Below are 21482 nucleotides of genomic sequence, written 5' to 3'. Positions count from 1 at the left end.
CCCGCTCGCTGTGAGACAGAGCCAACATGGCTGTCTGCGGACCATCACTTCTGATGGTGCTACCATTACTATAAACAACGAAAAAGGCTTTTCGTTTAGCTGGTCAGGCTCCAAATAAGCCCAGAATCCCCAACGTCAGTGACTGTTTACTTGTTAGCGAAGAGCAAGGCGGAAAGACCGAGGGCTCCGAGGGAATCAGACAAGAGGGAGCTATAAACAATTGGCACTAGTTGGGGAAAAAATAAAGAAAGAAAAAAAAAAAAAAGAAAACGGAAGAAATTAAAAAAAAAAAAAAAGAAAAAAGAAAAAAAGCACCCCAAACCAAAACCATCCGCAGCACGTTTGGGAGCAGAGGGGTGGTTCTCTGAAATGCGATTGCCGGGCAGGGCGAGCGCAGCGCGGCGGGCCCCGCCGGGGGCCGGCACCCGGAGGAGATCCGCTCCGCTCCTCGCCGCTTTATCTTGCGTGACCTGGCTGGGCTGTTTACAAAACCTTGAACTGTCTAGACAACACCATAAAACCCGAGGTTCTAAACAGCTTAATTGGGTTATATTATACACCTTCTGGTGGGCGAAAAAGAGATTTCCGCAATGTGCAATAAAGGCGACGAGTGAGAAAAGAATTTGCTTTTTTTTTTTTGAATAGGACGAGGTGGCTCTCGCTACGCTCGCAGGCAGGGAAGGCAAAAGTGCCAACTAAGTCAGGAAAAGACGGAGAATTAAAAAAATAGAGAAATAGAAGAGGAGGGAGGCATGACTAAAAAAAAATTTTTTTAAACACTTTAGCAAGAAAAACATAAGTGTATGCCTTTGAACTTCCAAAATGTCAAGGTCATCACCTTTAACCTTTCTGAATAATTAGGCGCCTTAAGGTTCCTCTGTTATTTTCAACCACCACCCACTCTCTCTCTCTCTCTGTCTCCCTCTCTCCCTCCCTCCCTCGCTCTCTCTCACACACACGCACAGCCACACACACACATTTTACCGCATAGCTGGCCATATTAGCAAATGCATCATAACGCAAAGAAAATCCCGGCTGGGTCGAGGTGAGCTCTCGGCGTCGTGCAGTGAGCGTGCCCTGCTCCACTCCCTGCCAGCTGGAGCACAGGGGGCTCCTCACTTCCCTCTCTTTCTCTTCCGCGCCCTGGGAATTCCACCCAAAAATATTTTTCCTTTTTGGTCTTTTTTTTTTTTTTTTTTTTTTAATTCATGAGAAAAAGAGGGGTTTGCTTAGAAAAACGATTTTTTTAAAAAAGTAGGAAATGTCTCGTAATTTAGGGAAAAAGACGATGTTTCTATGCAGCTTCCCCACAAAGCCCATTAATTAGAAATGCGCAAACTCGCGGGGAATTCCTCACGGCATTTTGCCTGACCTTACAGCAAAATTCTCGCGTGTCTCCCGATCCTTAATCCACAGGGCGAGAACGAGTCGTTTGGTTTTCTGTTCCCTGCAGTGCTTTAACAGTCTAATCTCAGCCTATTAATACGCCTTCAAAATGCCGAAACACCGCAAAAGCGGGCTGCGGAAACCGAGACACCGTGGCACTAATCTTGCATAAATGCTCAATGATAGCGGTGTTAAGTTGCTATTTAAAAAGAAAGGAAGGAACCCATGACTGAGAGAGCAAATTGAAGTGAGGAGAAAGACCTGGAGAGGACAAAATTCCCGGTGTCTGGCGGGCAGCGGCCACAGGAGGGCGCGCCCAGGCGCTGCAATGCCGCAGCCTCTGGTGCTCCAGTCTCTTTTTCCCCCCTAATAATAATTCCACTGCTAATAAAATACCTAATATATAAGTAACGATAAGATTTCAGGGCCTTCCAAATGAGAAAATAAAGCATCAAAAAGATTTATTAAACAAATAACCCATAACCGTGACGTGCTGGAGAAATATGTCACTTTAAAAGAATTTTTTTTTTTTGGTCGTAATCTTTTATAACGCATCGGAGCTTTTAAAAAATTCTCATAATTTTAAGAAAGGGGAAAAAAAAATCCAACCCCGAAGGTACTCAGAATTCGTTCCTTAGAACGAAAATCTAGCTACTTCTTTAAGGACAGCCTTAACGCTCGTTGAAGAAACTTAATATAAAAAACATGCATTTCCACAATTTATCTTTGATTCGTACTCGAGAATTTTCTTAACTAAACCTCTAGGTACAAAAAACATAATGTTAAAAACGTATTTCATTTAAAGGCGAGATTAACATTAGCTCCTGAGAGTGCTTATTTTTTTTTTTAAGAAAGAAAGACAGAGGGTCTAAAGAGAAAAGGAGATATTTTTAATATCTTAACATCACCTTGCCAAGGCATTGCTGAATGAATTCCCTCTCTTTAAAAGTGCTATGGAGATCTATTAAAATGAAAGTAGAGCTTACAGAATTAAAGTGAATCTTATGAATTTTTTGGGCGTTCTCCAGCAACCGAGCGTGTTCTGTCTTTCTGAGATCTTTTAAAATTTGTTTTATCTTTTGTTTTCTTCCAGTTTGCACTGCTGCTCAGAACCTGGGGAAAGAAAGGATTTCGCTGCTTTCTGCTTACTTGCAGAATTCATCGAAATCTGTTTTATGTTGTCCTAGTCATATTCCGTATTTTTTAAAAGCCCAGTCTCTTGCGAACGCATTTGTTGGCACTTTGTCTGCTGGATTGTTGGTGTGTGGTTTGTTTTCTTTTTTTTTTTCTTTTTTCTTTTTTTTTTTTTTTTTTTTTTAGAAGTTCATTGTTAACACTTTCCTAGAAATAGCCTTTCCGTCGGTAATAAAATGGCATTGTACAATCCAAAATCCTTGAGATCCCTGACGCCAGAGGTAGCCCTTGCAGTCAGAGCCGTATCCCGGAGGAAAATGAGGACGTACATTTTCTTAGGGGAAAATGTTTAGCGAAGATTTTGTGTATGTTTGTCTTGGCATGAGAGGGCTCCTTGTGAGAGCCCACACTAACCCCGAGCCCCTTAGGCTTCATACGAGGTGCTTCAGCCCCTCGCAATTACAGTGAGGCCGAACTCAGAGAATGGGAACGGGTGATGGGAACCAGGGTGCGCTGTTAATTTTGGAAAATTGTATCTATACACCAGAACGTGGAAATGCCGCTTTTTTTTTTTTTTTTGTACCATTGTGTAAATGTGATGATTCTGTGCGTGTCTGTAACCTCTTCTATTTTTTTCCTTTTTATCCCTTTCTCACTTAAATTCCTCTAGGTAGAAAAGATTGTGAGCTATTTCCAAATGTCTTTGGGCTTGTCCTTTACGTAGAACGAGGAGGGCATTTGTTTATATTGTAATTAAAATATAAATGCGGCAGGAATATGCCGAAAGATGAATGTGCGGCACAAATACCGAGGCTGAAGGCTGGCAATATACACGCTAAAAACTCATCACACTCAGGCAATTTTGTGTCCACAAAAATATGGAAATACAATAGGAGAAGGGCTGGGGCTTAGGGCGAAGCTGAGCTTACCGTCAGTGCTACTGCGTGAGCCTTAGGCTCAGAAATAAGACCCTGCAAGAAAAGACCAGCGTGCTATTTTGTTTATTTTATAAGCTTTCATATTTAGGAAAAAGCATAATGTCATCAGTATGCAGTCTCTCTCCCCTAACCTCGGTCAAAAAAATCTAGAGAATCTGAGCCCTCAGCCCAGACGCCGACTCTTTCTATGAAAATACGGCACATAGAAATCTGGGCAACGTGACAGTTGCTTTAATAAAAGAAGAAAGGGCATAATATCGTAGCCAATTTTCTTGTTTCTTAAATAAAATTTTCTTCAATGTCCCCGCAATATAACGGCGTGGCAGAAAATACACAGTCCGCGCATTTAAGGACGCCCTCAATAAAATGGAGAAATCAAGTAAATCAAAGGAAATTTACTAAAAGCTTCCTGGGTTCCAGCCTGTTTTTAAAATAAGATATTTCTCGCGATACGTTTGTTACTGAAGGCATCTGCAAAATATCTGGCTCCTTTCGTACCCCTCTCCCATCCCCCTCACATAATGAGACACAAACACAGCAAATTGCAACTATGAGAATGCTCCGGCACAGCCGAGACAAAAACATAATCATATCACCAGTAATAAGGTTCAGGGAGATAAGGCAGTGAAAATTAAGCCCTGCTACCACGTCTGGTAACCTCCAGTTTTTAGCCCTGACATTTGCTAGAGGAGAAAACTGTAATGTCCACCTATGCTTTATTACAAACAGTAATTTACATCTGCATGGACCCATTGGTTGGGGCATTTTTTCACCCTCGTTCGGAAAAATATGGGGCTCTGAGAGCAAAACCTTTATATTAATGTAGATGGTATATCTCATTTATTGCACAATATTGATTTATTTATTAATGTTAATTACTTTATTCCATTTTAATATGATTTAAAACAATAGTGACATTAAATGCCCAGAGCCTAAGTCCCCAGTTCCCCAATGGCTCTCGCATGTTTATTCAACTTCTATTTACATCAAACTTAAACTTTCTACTGTTCATTTTCAATAAAAAATCGCTGCCCGTTTTTAAACCCCTCATGATTTACCGTGAGCGAAGGGTCGTACGGAGCCGTTTGCCAGTCCCGAACGCAATATTTAAATTATTATAATCACAACAGTCATCTGAGTTTCCGTGCAGTGACACGCATGAAATTAATATTTTCAATTACAAAAAATCAAAGAGCCCTCATGTCTAATCAGGCGCCCAGAATTCAGCTCCTCCAGCAGCAGCAGCAGCAGCAGCAGCAGCGAGGCCGGCGCGGAAAGCAGCTCAGCATTTGCTTATCGTTTTAACTTTACTGTTGGGCGAAACCCGCCGCAAACCTCTGGGCTGATACTTTCAGCCGGGATATTTCTGGGACCCCTTTTCTTACAGTGTAAATAAAGATTATGAAAGAACCATTTGATGGGCATAAAATTCCTGATTAGATTTAATAGTCGAGTCTTTAAAACGGCGTCAAGAAAAATAGTATTTTGTTTCTTTAAACTCTGTGGGTTGTCCGGGCTGTTGTTGAAGAGGAGGAAATTGCTAGAAGGCGAGGCGGGGGAAGGGGGGGACGCGGCGCTCCGAGGGAGCGTCGTGGGCTCCTCCGCGGCTTCTTCCCCGGCGCGGGCGAGTGTTAGCCATGGCTCTGATCATGATCTTACGTGGCCACCGCGCCGCAGCGCCGGCCAAGCGTGCCCGGGGAGGGCAGGGGCTGCGCCAGGCGCAGGGGATGCTGCCGAAAGAGCTTGCGAGCAGCGAATATTACGAAGGTAATATTGAAACTCTCCGGCAACCCGGGAGCTGGAGGCTGCGGCTATAAAAGACAGTGGCTCTTAACCTGACAATGATGTTGTATTTGAACAGCTGCGATAAGGTTTTAAAAGGTCTGTCTCATTGCCACCGCGAAATTTTAAATGGGCTTATTGTTTCCAGCGGTCTAAAGTGTACGGCAAAGTACAAAAACATCCAAATGCCAGGAAACAGAGGAAAATTCAAATCCACGCTGGTGGAAAACGCATGTTTGTGAGTGTGCGATTAGCGCGTTTAAAATTTTTAAAATCTTTTCACGTGCTGCCTGCTCTTGGGGATCTGAAAGGGTGTTTTGATGGCAGAAAGGCCCAAAATAAACAGGCGAGTGAGTCCCAAACAAAAATTATCAACAAGTTCACTTTGTGTGGATGAGGGTCCTTGGCAACGTTAGTCCCACATAAGAAATACTCCAGTTGGAAAAGAAAAAAAAAAAAGAATAAAAAAGAGAGAGAGAGAAAGTAAAGTGAAACGATAAAGAGTAATAAACAGTTTCTACCGCCACTATTTAAAATGTAGTAGCTGCGGGTGCAAATACGGGTAAGGAGTGGGAGGAAAAACAATAAAACACGTTTAAAATGTTGGGACGGAAAACTGTGATCTGCCGTGTAGACAGTTACTGTTGCCTTCTGTTGGTTGCTTTCTTTGCTGTTTGTTTGTTTTATAATACAGATGCATTTATCATTCTTACCAGAAAAAGATAGAAAAAGTTGCTTAAAGGAGTTAAAGGAGTTGCAGTGAGGATATAAGTTTCTGTATGTTTTTTGATGAGCAATACTAAGCAGGAGAAATTACCCTTTTGATGCTTTCGGTTTGCAGGGCAAGTTAAAAAACCCACTTTTTTTTTTTTCCTCCCCTTCCCCAGGCGGTCGGGAGAGAGCATTGTAAAATAATTTTAGGAATGTAGGTTCCCCATAAAATTCGAGTTATGACAAAAGTCCACCTTTTAATATTTGACGATTTGTGTTAAAACAAAAATTGACCTTCTCGGTTAGCAGCTAGGAAAAAAATCAATAGTATAATTTTCAATAATTCATAACGCGAACGCCATTATGCTAAATCTTAACTATTAATCTTATCCTTTACAAAGTCTCGATTGATTTGTTAATAAAACATCTTCCCGTGCGCGGCAACAGAGGGTATAACTCTCGAAAAAGCTTCAGAAGCAAGAAAATTACCGAGTAGCCCGAGAATGTAGATGAGGCTTTTATTGATCGCCCCTGATTCTCCTTAATACGCATTAATAAATCCCGCAACCTTTTGTCCCCGCGCTTGTCAGCGGCGGGGGCTCTCCCAGGAGCCGCGGCGGGCGGGCGCGGTTTGGCGGGGGTTGCGCGGGCGCGGGGGTTGCGCGGTGCCGGGGGTGTGTGTGTGTGTGTGTGTGTGTGTGTGTGTGTGTGTGTGTGTGTGTGTGTGTGTGTGGGGAGCGCGGGCCGGGCCGGTGCCGCAGCGCGGGCGCGGTGCGGTGCCGGCGCGGCGGAGCAGGGGGCGCTGTTGACCGCGGCGGGGCGCGGCGGGGCGGCGCGGCGGGGCGCGTCAGCGGCGGGGCGGCGGAGCGCGGGGCGGCGGGAGCTGCCATTGGCCCGCCTGTCATGTGGTCGCGCGGAGGCATCCGCAATTACACGGGAATGTTTTCCTAGAGATGTCAGCCTACAAAGGACACAATCTCTCTTCCTCAAATTCCGCCCCAAAATGTCCTTTCCCAACAGCTCTCCTGCCGCTAATACTTTTTTAGTAGATTCTCTCATCAGTGCGTGCAGGAGTGACAGTTTCTACTCCAACAGCGCCAGCATGTATATGCCACCTAGCACAGACATTGGGACGTATGGGATGCAAACCTGTGGACTCCTTCCGTCTCTGGCTAAGAGAGAAGTTAATCACCAAAATATGGGTATGAATGTACATCCTTATATACCTCAAGTAGACACTTGGACAGACCCGAACAGATCTTGTCGAATAGAGCAACCTGTTACACAGCAGGTCCCCACTTGTTCCTTCACTACAAATATTAAAGAAGAAAGCAATTGCTGCATGTATTCCGATAAGAGATCCAAACTCATTTCTGCAGACGTCCCTTCCTACCAGAGGCTGGTGTCTGAATCATGCCCCATTGAGAACCCCGAGGTTCCTGTCCCAGGATATTTTAGACTGAGCCAGACCTACGCCACTGGGAAAACCCAAGAGTACAATAATAGCCCTGAAACGAGTTCAACTGTAATGTTACAGTTAAACCCTCGCGGCAGCTCCAAACCGCAGATATCTGCTCAACTTCAGCTGGAAAAGAAAATGAATGAAAACCCGAACAACCAAGACAGCACCGCTAAAGTCTCTCAAGTGGAAAGTCCCGAGCCCAAGTCCACGTTGCAAGAGGAGCGGAGCTGTCTGCCCGAAGGCTCCGTGTCCAGCCCAGAAGTCCAGGAGAAGGAGAGTAAAGGTCTGTATTACCGAGTTTAAGCCGTGCCGTGGTGTAACTCCAACACGCCAGCACCATAAAGCACGCTCGAATATACTAACGAGCATCACAGCCATCACATTTAATGCTAAGGAGTATCGGGCTGCAGGTGCTGTCTCTCTGAAGATTTTGGCAGGCAAAAATGCTACACAAAACGGTCCAAAGATTTTCCGTAGAGATCTGCCTCTCCCGTGCACGCAGACAGCCTCTGTGATGCGGGGAATATAGCCGTGTGCTCCGTAATGCGCTGCAGCAGCCAAAAGCAGCCCCATACCTCTAAAAAAAAGCAGGTCTGGAGGTTGTAAAATACGAGCAGCTCAACTTTTCTCTCGTAGTATTTCGCCTTTTTTTTTTCTTTAATTTATTTTTTTTCCACTGAGCCTTACTGTGGTTTGATTGCATTTAAAGTTAATTACGATCCTCTTAAAATAGGTGAGGAATAGGTGCGAGCAGGCTGGGTAAAGTTGCAAAGAAATGCACAATGAAAGCAGCAGCCCGCTATCTGCCTGGTCCAAGGGTGGAATATTTCAATGTGGTGCTTTAGATAACCTTGGGCTGGTCTCCAAAAGTGCACCAGTATTTTGAAATGCTTTTGAAAGCTGGAAGTGGTGGCTCTCTGAAATTATTTTCCCTTTTAACGTGCACTAACGCCTTTCTTTCGAACGGCGTGTATCAAAGAATCAGAAAACGAGAAATTTTCTGATATCAAAATGTACTTTGCAACCTCTAGGTCGATTTTTACCCTCTGTGTGCATTGAGAATTTCTTTATCTGAATTATATTTAGTAGCCCAGGTCTAGTTTCATGTGGGGTACATTTCTTTCTGGTGGGGAAAAGAAAACCTAAAAGGAAAATGAAAAAAAAAAAAAATCCAAGACAGGGGGTCGTAATTTCTTGCATAGCATTTTGTCTGGGAAATGTCTATATGTGTTTGTAGGTGTGCTTGCGTGATACAGCTGATGTGTGTGGGGATGCCGCTTCAAAATACAGTGCGAGACTATTTTGTAATTGGAATATTTCCGTTGCAATTGTCGTGGGAGCCCGAGTCGGCCATGGCGAGGCTAGACCCGTTAAGATGTGTCCATGGGGCGGATGGCAGGTTAAATGTGGTTGAAATGTTAAATGCCGGCCGAAAACTTGAGAGACCCTTACTGGCAGGAGCAGGAGAGCGGGGTGGCCGCAGGGCAGGGTGCCGTGCTGGGGACAGGCGAGCCCAGGCTGGCAGCAGGTCCCCTCACCGAGCCCACACCTCACCCGAGCGGTGCTGAATGCCCACATCCACCATATCTGCCAGACGCTGCAGAGGAGGGGTCATGGCCAAGGGTACACTCTAACAGTCTGAGGTATTTTTGATTTTTTTTTTCTTCTTCTTCTTTGATTTTGATAGAGGAAATCAAGTCTGATACTCCAACAAGCAATTGGCTAACTGCAAAGAGTGGCAGAAAGAAGAGGTGTCCTTATACTAAACACCAAACACTGGAATTAGAGAAAGAGTTCTTATTCAATATGTATCTCACTCGAGAGCGCCGTCTAGAGATCAGTAAGAGCGTAAACCTCACTGACAGGCAGGTCAAGATTTGGTTTCAAAACCGCAGAATGAAGCTCAAGAAGATGAGCAGGGAGAACCGAATCCGGGAACTGACCGCTAATCTGACCTTCTCTTAAACCCTAACCCCGGGGGGGGGCACCAGTGAGGAATGGGCACAACACCACCACTTGATAAAGGCAGGAGAGACTCTGGCAAAACCCGGCATTTTCCAGTTTTGTTTTGTTTTGTTTTGTTTTCTGATAGAATGTGACTCTTCGTCCTTCTTTTAGCGCTGCAAGTGAATATGTATTACTATGATGAGTATATATAAAACCTAGCACGTGTAATTTATTTTTGTTCTCATCGTAATGCAGGGTAACTATTATTGAATATTATCATTTGGTCTTAACTTATTGGAACTGTCGAACATCCAAGCAATGTGACTTTTTCATGTTTTTACTAACAAAATGGTATTTATGTGGGGCTGTTACACGGGCCATAACATTTTGAGTACATTCAATACTTTCAGAAAAAGAGCGGGGGGAAACTGTGGGGGCGGGGGGAAAGAGAAGCACATTATAATGTAACTATCCTCTCAAATGAACTTAGAGATTGTCCTTCGTAAAATGGAATATCTCCTTCTTCTCCATTGTAGACATTTCCTTGTGGTGCATATGTGGAATAGTAGTCGTTCAGCAGCAAATTGTCCTTCTTGTGCATGTTCTGTTTGCATGTATAATGCAATAAACTCTGTAAACTACTGCGGTTCCTTTGGTTTTCTGCAAATGTTTAAAAGCACGGATGCAGGTTGGTCTCCTGATCTTTCTCTATCAACAACTTTTTGGACTGGTATATCTTTTTTACCATATTCTGGTCTTTGTGTGTGTCTGCCTGGCATTCTTTCTTTCTTTTCCTCCATTTTTTCCCTTTCCTTTTTTTTTTTTTTTTTCCTAAGGGGTGGGGTGGAGACTGGGCCGGGAAATGATGTAAAGCTAATTAATTTATAAATGTCTCTGTAAACAACTGATTAATTGATAAAATGTTGTGTGATGCTCGCAGTCTGACAAACTGAATGAAAAAAAAAAAAAGAAAAAACCCAAACAAACAGAAAAAAAAAAAAAGAAAAAGAAAAAAAGAAAAGAAAAAAGGTAACAGATAAAAAATGTTGTAAAATATTATGACCTAAACTGGACATCCTCATCCAATCAACTCGTACAACTCGTAAATGGTAAGTGATAAAAATATCTTTCTACTACAAGCTGTCAGGAATATGTGTGTCGTTTTATTTGATGCTCGTATGTTGATTTAAAAAATATCACTCACTGCGTGCTTTCAATGTGCAGATTTTGATTTCGTGTCTTTGCTCGCTAAAAAAAAAAAAAAAAAAAAAAGGAAAAACCAACAAACCCCCTCCATAATAAATGCAAAGCTGAACATAACTAAATGTTAAGGAGCTCGGTTTTCGGTCGGCTCAACAGCTTTCAGAAGACCGTGGATGGAAAAAAAATTCCCTCAAAATATTCCCAGCATCTGGCGAGGTTGGTTGTTTTTTGAGCAGAAACCCTCCCAGGCGTGCTTACAAAAGTACACCAGCCTCTTCAGACCCACTTTTGTCACCCTGTACCGTTTCTGTTTGCTCAGAGATCGTTTTATTTCGCGCAATTCCATTTTAGTAGCATACATCCAGCTAATGACGTTCACGACTCTTAACCCTTTCTGCACATAGCTGAAAAATTGTATTAGCAGGGCTCTGCGCTGGCAGCTGAGGAAGGGCGTGTGTGCTGAGAGCGGATGAATGCCCGTGTGAGCAGATATACTTAGTAGAACTGCAAATAGCTTGCAAATGAACATGACTTCAAATTGAAGTGCAAATACTTGGGCATACTTTCACCTTCAAACGGGTACTGGAAAAGTAGCGTGGCTACTGTTCTCGCTGGGAAAGCAGCTTGCTCACAATCAACGCCCATTTCTCCCCTAAGCTGTTTCTAAATCAAGAAATTAAACTCAAGATAGTGCCAATATTGTGCGACTTGGTGACAGATACTGCTCATAATGCTCGCCATGTTGGTGGCATTCCGTTTGGTCTTTCGTCGCTGATATTTAATTTAAGCCAGTACTTCCTCGTGTGCACATTTACTCATAGGGAAGAGCTTATATATTCCTCAAACTAAGGCATGATCATTTTGAAGCTGCACCTAGGTACTTTGTGCCTGTTCCGCTTTCGAAAACAAACAGCAAAACGATGCTTAAAAAAAAGACCCAAACAAACAAAACAAAACAAAACAAAAAACCACCAAACCCCCAAACCAACAAAACAACCCCAACTCCTTAAATATTGCATACATTTGCACGGCCTTTTCTTTTTCTTTACAGATACTCGCTACACCACCCGAGAAGTTTCGGCAGTGGGGAGCAAATAGCTGGCTCCATACCAAGAATTTAACCTATGTTTAAAAAGGAGGCTCACCCTAATCTGCCTGTTTTGCCAATTTATATCTGTTTGAAGTGAGGGTCAATTCTTCGCCATGCCACAAACCCTGCTTCTAGAGAACAATGTCACAGAAATAATAAAATCGCAGAAGAAAATGCTAAAGTCAAACACCAAAAATAAATTTTAAAAAGTAAAAAAACAAAAACAAAGGTAAAGGAAAAAGGGGGGAAAAAGGGAAAAAAAAGGGGGAAAAAAAGGAAGAAAACAACCTAGGAGAGCAATAAATCATTAAATAAACAGGAATTTCAGTCCCTTCCTCATAACGGCCCGCGAGTAGGAAGTGTTTTCCCAGCGCTGCTGTCCGTGCCCCCGGCGGGCTGTGCTGCGGGCTCGCCACTAACTCTCTGCGTTTCCTCCAGATCCCGACACAGCCACCGTCCCTCGCCCGGGGAAGCAGGCGTGGGCAGACGACCATGGGTAATCCACTTTTCAATACTAACGGGGCATCGTTACGCTCGGGCAACAAAAACCAGGCCGGGAGGGAAGGGTGGGGAGGGAAGGCATGGAAAAGAAAGCAAAGCGGACAAAAAAAAAAAAAAAAAAAATCTCACGTAGGCATTGAACGTGGCTCCCCCTGAACTAGGGGCGGAGGAGACAGCTCTGCCTGCGAGCCGGGGTCAGCGACAGCCCCGCGCCCTCCGCGGGCCGGAGCCTGCCCGGGGAGCTGCGGGGCCGGGCCAGCTCCTCCGGGTTGCCTTTGCCCGCGTCCCTCCCGGGCCCCGCTTGAGGGGGGCTGTGTTAAGGCTGTGTAGCCCCAAAGTTCCGCGGATAGAGGAGCATGTGTTCAGCCACACGTCAGTTGTGCTCGGAGACACAGGCTTTGCTGTTTCCATCCGTCCATTTTATTAGGGACACATTAATCTATAATCAAATACACCTCATAAAATTTTTATTGAAAGGCATAAAATCATTACAGAGGTCTTCCACCTGTTTTAAAACAACACGACGGGCATCTCTTTTAAAAAGTGTATCCTTTCCATGGAAACTTTCCGTCCGGGGGTGGTGGGAGCGGATAATAATACCCGCACACGCTCTGAAATATGGAAGTACCGCAATGTGCTTTTACTGTAACATTTTCCTGTTTTATGAGAAGTCGTTACAGTCCCAGCTTGCGATGGTTTGTTTTTACAGGCAAGAATCCCCCTTTCCCAGCGGGTTCCCTCAGCAGCTTGGAGTGTGATTAGCAAGCCAAGACTGTTGGATTTATTTAAACACCCTGCCTCTCATTGATTAAGAAATGAATGGCAGAAATCGCTCGAAGAAGGTGAAGAAATAGTCCGCACCCGCCGCGGCCGTGGGCTGCCAGCGCGGCCACGCCCGGCGCGCCCCGGGCAGGCAGGCAGGGCACCCAGGAGGCCAGGGCGGAGGGCAAGTAGGGCAGGCAGGCAAGAGGGGAGGGCAGGGGAGGGCAGGACGGGCAGGGCAGGACGGGCAGGGCAGGGCAGGGCAGGGCAGGGCAGGGCCACCCCGGCGCGGTGCGGGGGCGCAGGCGGTGCGGCGCGCCGTGCGGGGACCTTGTTGATGATGATTTTTTTTTTTTTTTTTTTTTTTAATCACAGCAGCCCCAGTTTAGCGGATTGATTTACTCGCAGTATTGGTAAATATGATCACGTGGGCTCCGCAACCAATGGTTGAGGGTTGCAGTCTGCAAAATACTACGATTGTTCTCCGGGAGGGTATCATATACAGTTAACAGTGTAACCTTTTATATGACTAAGAGGGGAGCCTAAAATGTCGTCTAGTGGCACCATAAGTAACTATTATGTCGATTCTCTCATAGGCCATGAAAGCGAAGAAGTTTATGGGAGTAGATTCGTCCAGGGAGGTCACAGTGCGACCTCCAGGCCATCAGGTGTTGCAGAGGGTTCAGATTTTTCCTCTTGTAGCTTTGCACCAAAATCCACCGTGTTTTCCACCTCCTGGTCCACTGTTCACCATCAGCCGTCTGCGGCAATGACCGGGATCTACCACCCTTACATGCACCAGCCCCACTTAGGGGCAGCCGACGCTGGCCGCTACGTGCGCTCCTGGATCGAGCCCTTCCCGGGCTTCCCGGGCGGCGGCGGCGGAGGCAGCGGAGGCAGCGGAGGCAGCGGAGGCAGCGGAGGCAGCGGAGGCAGCAGCAGCGGCGGCTCCGCGTCCAGCTCCGGCTCCTCCAACGGGCGCCACTACGGGATAAAGCCGGAGACGGGAGCAGCCGCCTCCTCGTCTTCCTCCTCCTCTTCCTCCTCCTCCAAAAGGACTGAGTGCTCCTCGTCTCGGGAGTCCCAGGGGATCGGTGTGCCCGAGTACACGTGCAGCTCCTTCCTCCAGGAGTCCCGGGAGAAAGCGCCTGCCGGCAGCTCCAAGGACCCCGCCGCCTGCAGCCACAACCCCAGCCCGAGCAGCGATCTGAAAGAGGAGAAGCAGCAGCAACTAGACCCAAGTAAGTAAAAAAAAAAAAAAAAGAAGAAGAAAAAAGAAAGAAATTTTTAAAAGGGGAAAAAGTAAGGAGGAAAGAAAGAAAGACAAGAGAAAGAAAAATTAAATTTAAAAAAATGGGGAGTGGGAGAGACAGAGAGGACTAGAGACAGGAAAAGGTGCAGAGAGAGGGAGAAAAAGAAAGGAAGAAGGAGAGAAGGAAGGAAAGTAAGAAAAGAAGCAAGCAAGGAAGGAAGGAAGGAAGAAAGCGAGAGAGAGAGAAAGAAAGAAAGAAAGAAAGAAATTGCCCCTTTGATTTACTGCCGAAACCTGTAAGGCTCGAATGTGCAAAACTGATAGTTTTACTAACCTATAAAAACGTCTAGACGCCTACCCCAGCGCAAGCAGCAACAAGCACCCATAAAAGACTCCACATAACCACCTACCATCAAGACATCATTTGTACAGTAAACAGACTGGGGCATTAAGGCTTTTATGATAATTCTTCCAAAGTTGTGAAAACAGTCCATCCTTCGTTAAATTAATTTAACGACCTTTCTCTCCACCCCCCCCCCCACCACTTCCCGCTCCCTATATACCTCCCTTCTTCTAGATAACCCTGCAGCAAACTGGATCCACGCTCGTTCAACGAGGAAAAAGCGTTGTCCCTACACAAAGTATCAAACTCTGGAACTGGAAAAGGAATTTCTGTTTAACATGTACCTCACCCGAGACCGCCGTTACGAAGTAGCTAGGATTTTAAACCTCACAGAGAGACAGGTCAAAATCTGGTTTCAGAACAGAAGAATGAAAATGAAAAAGATGAACAAGGAGAAAGGCAATAAAGGAGACTAACGCTGGGGCAGAAATGCAGTTGGGGGACTATTGATTTACTTTTGAGTTTGGATTTTTATCGGGGGTGTGTGGGTTTTTGGTTGTTGGGTTTTGGTTTTTTTTTTGTTTTGGGCTGTGGCTGCTCATTTTTGTTCGGTTGTGTGGGGGTGTTATTTTTTGTCTGTGTTTGTCCGTGGTTTTTGTTTGTTTGTTTGTTTGGGGTTTTTTGTTGTTTTTTGTTTTGTTTGTTTTTTTTTTTTTTATTTGTGTTGGTTTGGTTTTATTCTTCCTCTGCACCCTTAGGCCCCATCCGTTCCTCCTCCTCCTGCCTCCTGCACCACTCCACCCCAGGGACTTTACATCAATCTTTTTTTCTCTTTCTCTCTTTTTTTTTTTTTTTTTTTTTTTTTTTTTTTTTTGTAGAAGTGAAACGTGGTCTGTGTCAGGTATCGCAGGAAATTTTGTCTTGCTCGACAACGTGTTTTTCAGAGTCTCTTGATACTCCCCTTCTCCCTCCCAGACCATTTAGATCACAATATTGTGAGTGCACGTTAGCTTTGGAAACTCTATCTGATGTTAATTGTTCGACATGTTTCTTAAAAGTGATGTAGACTAGATAGTTATTTTGACAAAATAAAGGTAAGGAAATCAATTATAATTATGGTAATAAAATATATATTAAATTACAGTCGCTTAAATCAATGGGGGTTGCTGCGCTGTCCACGACCTACTAAGAGGAAATCTTTCCCCAAACTTCTGCTTTCTAGGTCTGAATCCTTCGCAATAGATGCCACAGAGAGGCCACGAGCTGCTTCCCCCCCTTTAGTGCACTGTTAGGAGGTTGTCTCACCCTCGGAGCCGCTCGCCATAGGCCTGACGCCTCCCGGTCCCCCGGCTAGCTGCCGTCCCTGCCCCCGGTGACTGTTGTATTCATTAACCACTCCGTGTCTCGAGCTGCGGACCTGTTGTAATTGTTGTCAGTTATTACCCAATAAAGTCTGCCGTGACCGAACGACAGCGCTGCGGTGAGAGGAGAAATCTGTGCGCCCCTCGCGACGCGCCCTGCGCCGCCGGCCCCGCCGCGCATCCCCCGAGCGGCCCCCGCGGGCCGAGCGCGTCCGGCCCGGGGCTGCGCCAAAGGCCGGCCGAGCTGCCGGCCAGCAGCGCCCCCGGCACCTTCCCGTCCTCCCTGAGCGACATTTACTGCCGGAGGTCAGCGCGGAGCGGCCGGGTAGGTGCGCGGGCCTCAGGTACCAGCGCTGTTGGAAACACCGGCGATCCCCTGGGATGGGTTAGGAAATACTTCCGCACCGCTCCTCAGGAGCCAAGGAAACACACTGATGCCTATTCGGTTAAACATGTTTTTTATTCTATTTTTTTTTCTCCTGGTGGGTCGTTTCTATTTTAACTGGGAGCTCTGGAGCTGCTGCCAAACGTTCGGCTTTGTTGGCGAGAGCTCATTTAGCAACGCGCCTCATGCCTTCTGCATTTATAAACACACATGACTTTATCAAGATAATTGAGATGAAGTTCATTGTAAAAAATGCTTTGTTTAAAGAGCAACCATTAAAATGAAGGACCCGTAAATATTTACGAGCAGTTCGGTTAATTCAAGATTAAGGGGAGAGCTGAGAGACCTGGTGTTTAATGTTTTTTACCTCTGTTAAAAAAAAAAAAAAAAAAGAAAAAGAAAAGAAAAAAAAGAAAGCAAAAGCATGCACTGCCAGGAAAAGGTGTTGCATTGCTTCCCATCCATTGTCGAGAAGATACCTATAATTCTTTTAAAACAGGAAGAACCGTGGTATAATAAAACCATTGAGATGGCTAGACGTCTGGACCTAATGAGTTTACGATATGCTATGGCACTTTTCTTTGAAAGCACCTTATTTTGATGTTTGTGTTTGTTAGGGGGGAAAAAAGGCAAAAAAAAATGCAGACAAACTAGGTCTTAAAACCATGGACTATAAATTTCAGTATGTCAGCGTTGGGCCAAGGCAACAGACTGAAAAAAGACCTGAAGGTCATGAAACAGAGATTTTACGAAGTCCGCTTATTTGTTGAAATGTATTTTATTGGATATTCTACTGCAATGAATCCTATGATGCCAGCCTCAATATTTTTGCAAATGCCCATAGGGGGAGGGGGTGATCTGTAACAAAATATAAACAGTATTCTTGTACACGAAACTGCATTGTGTTCATTCCAGCAGAAGCTCTGTTAAGACATTTTCACCAAGCCCACACCATCTTTGAAATATTTTATATCATGCCGATTGACACATTTCACCTTGTACATCTATTTTTCTTTTGTTTACCTGTTTTTAATATTGCGTGCGTTTGTTTCAAAATGGCAGAAAGAAAACAGATCGTCTCGATCGATGAAACGCAGTTCATCTATGGAAATTACTTTTAGTGTCAAACAGAATAATTTAATTCCTACCCGTTGCTTGTGTTAGTATATATTTCCACATATGCACAGTCTCGTGCACACGCATTATACCGAATAATTCACAGGCACGTGTTATGAAGGAGGGGTGAACAAAGATTCATCTTTACTTTCGTTTACATAAATCAATCCATAAGTACATAAAAGCACGGGCAAACAAAATAACATTTTCAATACAAAAATGTATAACTCTGAAACTACCACACATGGAGATTTCGTGGTGTAATATGTGGGGAAACATGATCGAAAACGCGATAGCAGTCGTCTTCAAAGCTCCGGCTTCTTTCCTGGCTGCCATGTGTAAACGAGGCGCATTCTTTGTATGCAGTTAATTATAGCTTTGGCAAAAAAATAAAAGAGGGCCACCGAAATGTGCTAAGAAAATGGCACTGTAAACTTAACGGGGCGGGGGGGGGGGGGGGGGGGGGTTGTGCGGAGAGAGGGAAGGAAATAAAAAGGAAAAAAGAAAGAAAATTGAAGAAAACCAACCCAAAACCAGAAAGCAAAGGAAGAATCGGGCAACACTGGCCCCTCCGGCGTTCCGCAGCTGGAGTTGGAGTTTCTGGCGAGGCGGCGGGGCCGAAGGGGCGCGGGCAGCGCGGGGCGGTGGGCGCTGCCTGCCGCTGCCGCAGCGCACCGCCAGAGAGCGCCCGCGCTCCACCCTTGCGCGGCCGCCGCGCCCCGCTCTGCGCGCCCGCGGGAACGGCCATGGCCCCGTGGGGATCGGGGATGGCCCCGTAGGGAACGGGGATGGTCCCGCGGGGAACGGGGATGGCCCCGTGGGGAACGGTGATGGTCCCGTGGGGATCGGGGATGGCCCCGTGGGGAACGGCCATGGTCCCGTGGGGATCGGGGATGGCCCCGTGGGGAACGGCGATGGCCCCGTGGGGATCGGTGATGGCCCCGTGGGGAACGGTGATGGTCCCGTGGGGAACGGCCATGGCCCCGCGCAATTAACGCCCTGGCGTGATGCACAGGAGCAAGGGGCGGGGGTGTCCGCCGCGGATGCGGGAAGCAGCCGCTGCCGCTCTGTGCCCCTCCGCTGGGTGAGGCAGTGTCTCCGTGCTGCCGCTCACCCACTGCCAGGCCCGGCCTCCTGCCTTCCTGATGGTCTCTGGAGAAGGGCTTTTGCTGCTGTCTGTCCGTGTGTGCGTGTGTGTCCCCGGGCCTTTCCCGCCTTGCCTGCCTCCCCGGCCTTTCCATGGGTTGCGCGGGGGTCCCTAAACGGCCGCGAGTTCCTGAATGCGTGGGCCCCGGGACCTCTGCCCAGGCGAGGGTGTCACTGCGGGCACGGGGCCCGTCGAGGTGTTCACATGTGGGGCAGCCCGGCTGGCCAGCGAGACAAAGCGAGTTAATCGGCATGGAAGCCTGGGGGTGGTGGAAGAGCAGGGTGTGAGGGGGAAGGAGCCTGAGATGCCTTTTATGTAACCACAAGTATTTTTTTGTCAGTTCGCATCAGACGGTCGCACGTGGCTCTGGCCCGGCCCGTATTATATTTCACCTACATTTTTCGTCTCTCTCTAAAATAGGGCGGACTCCAGCTCCTGAGGGTGTCTCTCCGAAAAGCTGATTTCCACTGCAGGACGAAGCGGGAAAGAGGGGACTGGAGACGACGCTTCTTGGGGCACGGGGGCCAGCGGGGGTGGCCGGCCCGAGCGGGGGCAGCGCCGAGCCTGCTGGGCAGCGCATTTCTTCCTTCCTTCCTCCCGGAGAACAGGGCTCACTTATTTCGGATCGAGTCCCCGAGCAGTGCTAACCGTTCACCTACACATTTTTATTTCCCCCCCGCCCCTTTCCCTCGGTAATGACGTCCACCAAGGGTGAAATGATGGAAAGTATATTCATAGGCATGATTTCCATTAAGTATCAATTAACCTGGAGCCTCAGCCATGCGTGCAAGGCGTCAAGGGTAAATGTGCGTCTCATTTCCCAGCGATCCGCTCGCCTGGAAGGAAATGACCCGGAGGGCCCGTTGGCAAGGGGGCCCGGCCGCTGCACACCGCCGCCCTACGGGCACCCCACTGCCCTCGCCTACACCCCGGAGACCCTGCGATGGGCATCGGCTCCCTCTGAGGGGCTCTGCCCTTGCGGTGCAGGCCGCGCTCCGGGCAGTGCAGCCTGGGCGAGCCGGGCGGCGTCGCCCCGGGCAGCGCGCCCGCGGTTATCGCGCGGGATCTGCGCGGCCGCCTCGCCCCTGCGCGGCGGGGGTTTCAGCGGCTCCTAGCGAGCGCACACCGGAGGGGGGAGCGGGGGTGCCGCGGCCGGGGTGGATCCGGGCAGGGCTGGGCCGAGTTTTTTTCTTGCCCGAGGAGCGGCACATGTAAACTGAAGCCAAAAGTCCCCCCTGAGCTCATGAGCGTGTGTGTGTGTGTGTGTGTGTGTGTGTGTGTGTATGCGTGCGCGGGCTGCTGTGTGCCTAATAGGAAATAGTAAAAGCAGTGAGGCAGGTCATTTTGGGAGCGATTATAATCCAGTCCTGGTCACCACATACACGGAGAGCAGGAGCGGGGAGCGCACGGGCCAGCGACGGCGGCGGCGGCGGCGGCGACATGAGCGCGGCGTAGAGGCACCGGCGGCGGCGGCGGCGGAGTGAGCAGCGCTCCGAGCCCCCGCCCGCCGCTGCCCCCTCCCCGATGAGCTCCTACTTTGTCAACCCGCTGTACTCCAAGTACAAGGTGGCGGCGGCCGCGGCGGCGGCGGCGGCGGCGGGGGATGCCATCAATTCCCCGTACTACGACTGTCACTTCGCACCCGAGGTGAGCGGCCGGCACGCCGCTGCCGCCGCCGCCGCTGCCGCCGCCGCTCTGCTCTACGGGAACGGCGGGGCCGCCGCCGGCTTCCCGCACCCCGCGCCCGGCGGGGCGGGGGGCGGCGGCGGCGCGGCCGCGGACTTTTACCACCCGGCCGGGGGGAGCCCCACGGCCGCCTACCAGCCGCCTCCTCCTCCCCCCGCCGCGCCTCCGCCTCCTGCCCCCTGCAGCGGGGTTACCTGTCACGGGGAGCCCGCTAAATTTTACGGATACGATAACTTACAGAGACAGCAGATTTTTACGACACAGCAAGAGGCCGAGCTGGTACAATATCCTGACTGTAAATCGTCCAGTGCTAATATTGGCGAGGAACCAGACCACTTAAATCAGAGCTCGTCTCCTGCTCAAATGTTTCCCTGGATGAGACCACAAGGTTGGACGCAGTCAAAAATTTGCTTCCATCTCACGTCTGAGTTTAAAACTTTCTTTTCCTCCTCCTGCTTCTTTCTCGCTGACTCTCGCTCCCTGCCTGCCTCCCCCACTCTCTAGCTCTCTCACCGCGATTCCTATCACCGCGGTGGCTTGCGATAATATAGGGATGCTGTGAGCAAGCAGAAACTTCTGCAGCAGGGAGCTACCAACCCAGGAGTAGCCTTTGAGACGCCTCTCGGACTCTAAGGCGCAGCTGACACGCTGGCTTGTCTCCCGTCTCCGCTGCCTGAACGGGAAGGGTGCAGGGTCGGGAAGGGGGTGGTATACGAGATGATGAAGTAACCCCGTAGAGGGTTACAGCTGAGGCGCTTCGTGAATTTACTATCGCTGTGTTCCTCTCGCTCATGTGCAAAGCTCTAGACTCCTCTGTGCCCTCCGCTTTCTCTCCCTCGGGTTCTGTGTGGCTTCTCTCGAGGGATTCCGGAGGGGCCTGTGTCCTCCCTGCCTGCCTGCGCCTTGTTTTGAAGGGCCACACCAACCTCCAAACCCCTATGTTTTTGTTTTAAACAGCAGCGCCGGGTAGGAGGAGAGGAAGACAAACATACAGCCGATTCCAGACTCTAGAGCTGGAAAAGGAGTTCCTATTTAACCCCTATCTGACCAGGAAGAGAAGGATCGAGGTGTCTCATGCACTAGGACTCACCGAGAGGCAGGTAAAGATCTGGTTTCAGAACAGGAGGATGAAATGGAAAAAAGAGAACAACAAGGACAAATTCCCCGCTTCCAGACAGGAGGGAAAGGAAGGGGAGGCCAAAAAGGAAGCACATGATCTGGAAGAAGACAGAGCCGAAGGCCAGACGAATTAATTTTTGCCCCAAATGTCTTTGCC

The 21482-nt window shown here is 47.9% G+C and overlaps 3 protein-coding genes across 5 annotated transcripts; all 3 read left to right on the top strand.

Annotated features, from left to right (window-relative positions):
• The first annotated feature begins 6788 nt into the window (after positions 1 to 6788).
• On the top strand, positions 6789 to 12560 carry HOXD10 (homeobox D10). The gene is made up of 2 exons (XM_062498220.1): positions 6789 to 7696; positions 9101 to 12560. Exons 1-2 carry the CDS (start codon positions 6955 to 6957, stop codon positions 9376 to 9378), a joined length of 1020 nt encoding a protein of 339 aa, XP_062354204.1. The 5' UTR covers positions 6789 to 6954; the 3' UTR covers positions 9379 to 12560.
• Positions 12561 to 12729: 169 nt separating this feature from the next.
• Positions 12730 to 17229, top strand: HOXD9 (homeobox D9). The gene is made up of 2 exons (XM_062498221.1): positions 12730 to 14157; positions 14746 to 17229. Exons 1-2 carry the CDS (start codon positions 13464 to 13466, stop codon positions 14985 to 14987), a joined length of 936 nt encoding a protein of 311 aa, XP_062354205.1. The 5' UTR covers positions 12730 to 13463; the 3' UTR covers positions 14988 to 17229.
• A 2815-nt stretch (positions 17230 to 20044) lies between these two features.
• On the top strand, positions 20045 to 21459 carry HOXD8 (homeobox D8). Of its 3 annotated transcripts, XM_062498430.1 has the most exons (3): positions 20045 to 20167; positions 20447 to 20594; positions 21164 to 21459. In XM_062498430.1, the coding sequence occupies exons 1-3, from the start codon at positions 20045 to 20047 to the stop codon at positions 21457 to 21459; spliced, it is 567 nt and encodes a 188-aa protein (XP_062354414.1). The 3 variants fall into 3 exon arrangements, with proteins under 3 accessions (XP_062354414.1, XP_062354413.1, XP_062354412.1); XM_062498429.1 differs by having other exon boundaries at positions 20045 to 20594; positions 21167 to 21459; XM_062498428.1 differs by having other exon boundaries at positions 20045 to 20594.
• The last annotated feature ends 23 nt before the right edge of the window (positions 21460 to 21482 follow it).

Source organism: Cinclus cinclus, chromosome 9 (genome assembly GCF_963662255.1).
Source record: "Cinclus cinclus chromosome 9, bCinCin1.1, whole genome shotgun sequence".
NCBI lineage: Eukaryota > Metazoa > Chordata > Aves > Passeriformes > Cinclidae > Cinclus > Cinclus cinclus.
The sequence above is the reverse complement of the archived record's forward strand: the minus strand, read 5'-3'. Positions and strand labels throughout refer to the sequence as shown.

What these genes read in the sequence shown, in the direction of transcription:
- HOXD9 (XM_062498221.1), top strand. Translation starts at nt 13,464, where the DNA reads ATGTCGTCTAGTGGCACCATAAGTAACTATTATGTCGATTCTCTCATA. An exon ending in GCAGCAGCAACTAGACCCAA is followed by an intron (nt 14,158 to 14,745) that starts GTAAGTAAAAAA and finishes CCCTTCTTCTAG; the next exon opens with ATAACCCTGCAGCAAACTGG.
- HOXD8 (XM_062498428.1), top strand. Translation starts at nt 20,045, where the DNA reads ATGAGCTCCTACTTTGTCAACCCGCTGTACTCCAAGTACAAGGTGGCG. An exon ending in TCCCTGGATGAGACCACAAG is followed by an intron (nt 20,595 to 21,163) that starts GTTGGACGCAGT and finishes TGTTTTAAACAG; the next exon opens with CAGCGCCGGGTAGGAGGAGA.
- HOXD10 (XM_062498220.1), top strand. Translation starts at nt 6,955, where the DNA reads ATGTCCTTTCCCAACAGCTCTCCTGCCGCTAATACTTTTTTAGTAGAT. An exon ending in CCAGGAGAAGGAGAGTAAAG is followed by an intron (nt 7,697 to 9,100) that starts GTCTGTATTACC and finishes TGATTTTGATAG; the next exon opens with AGGAAATCAAGTCTGATACT.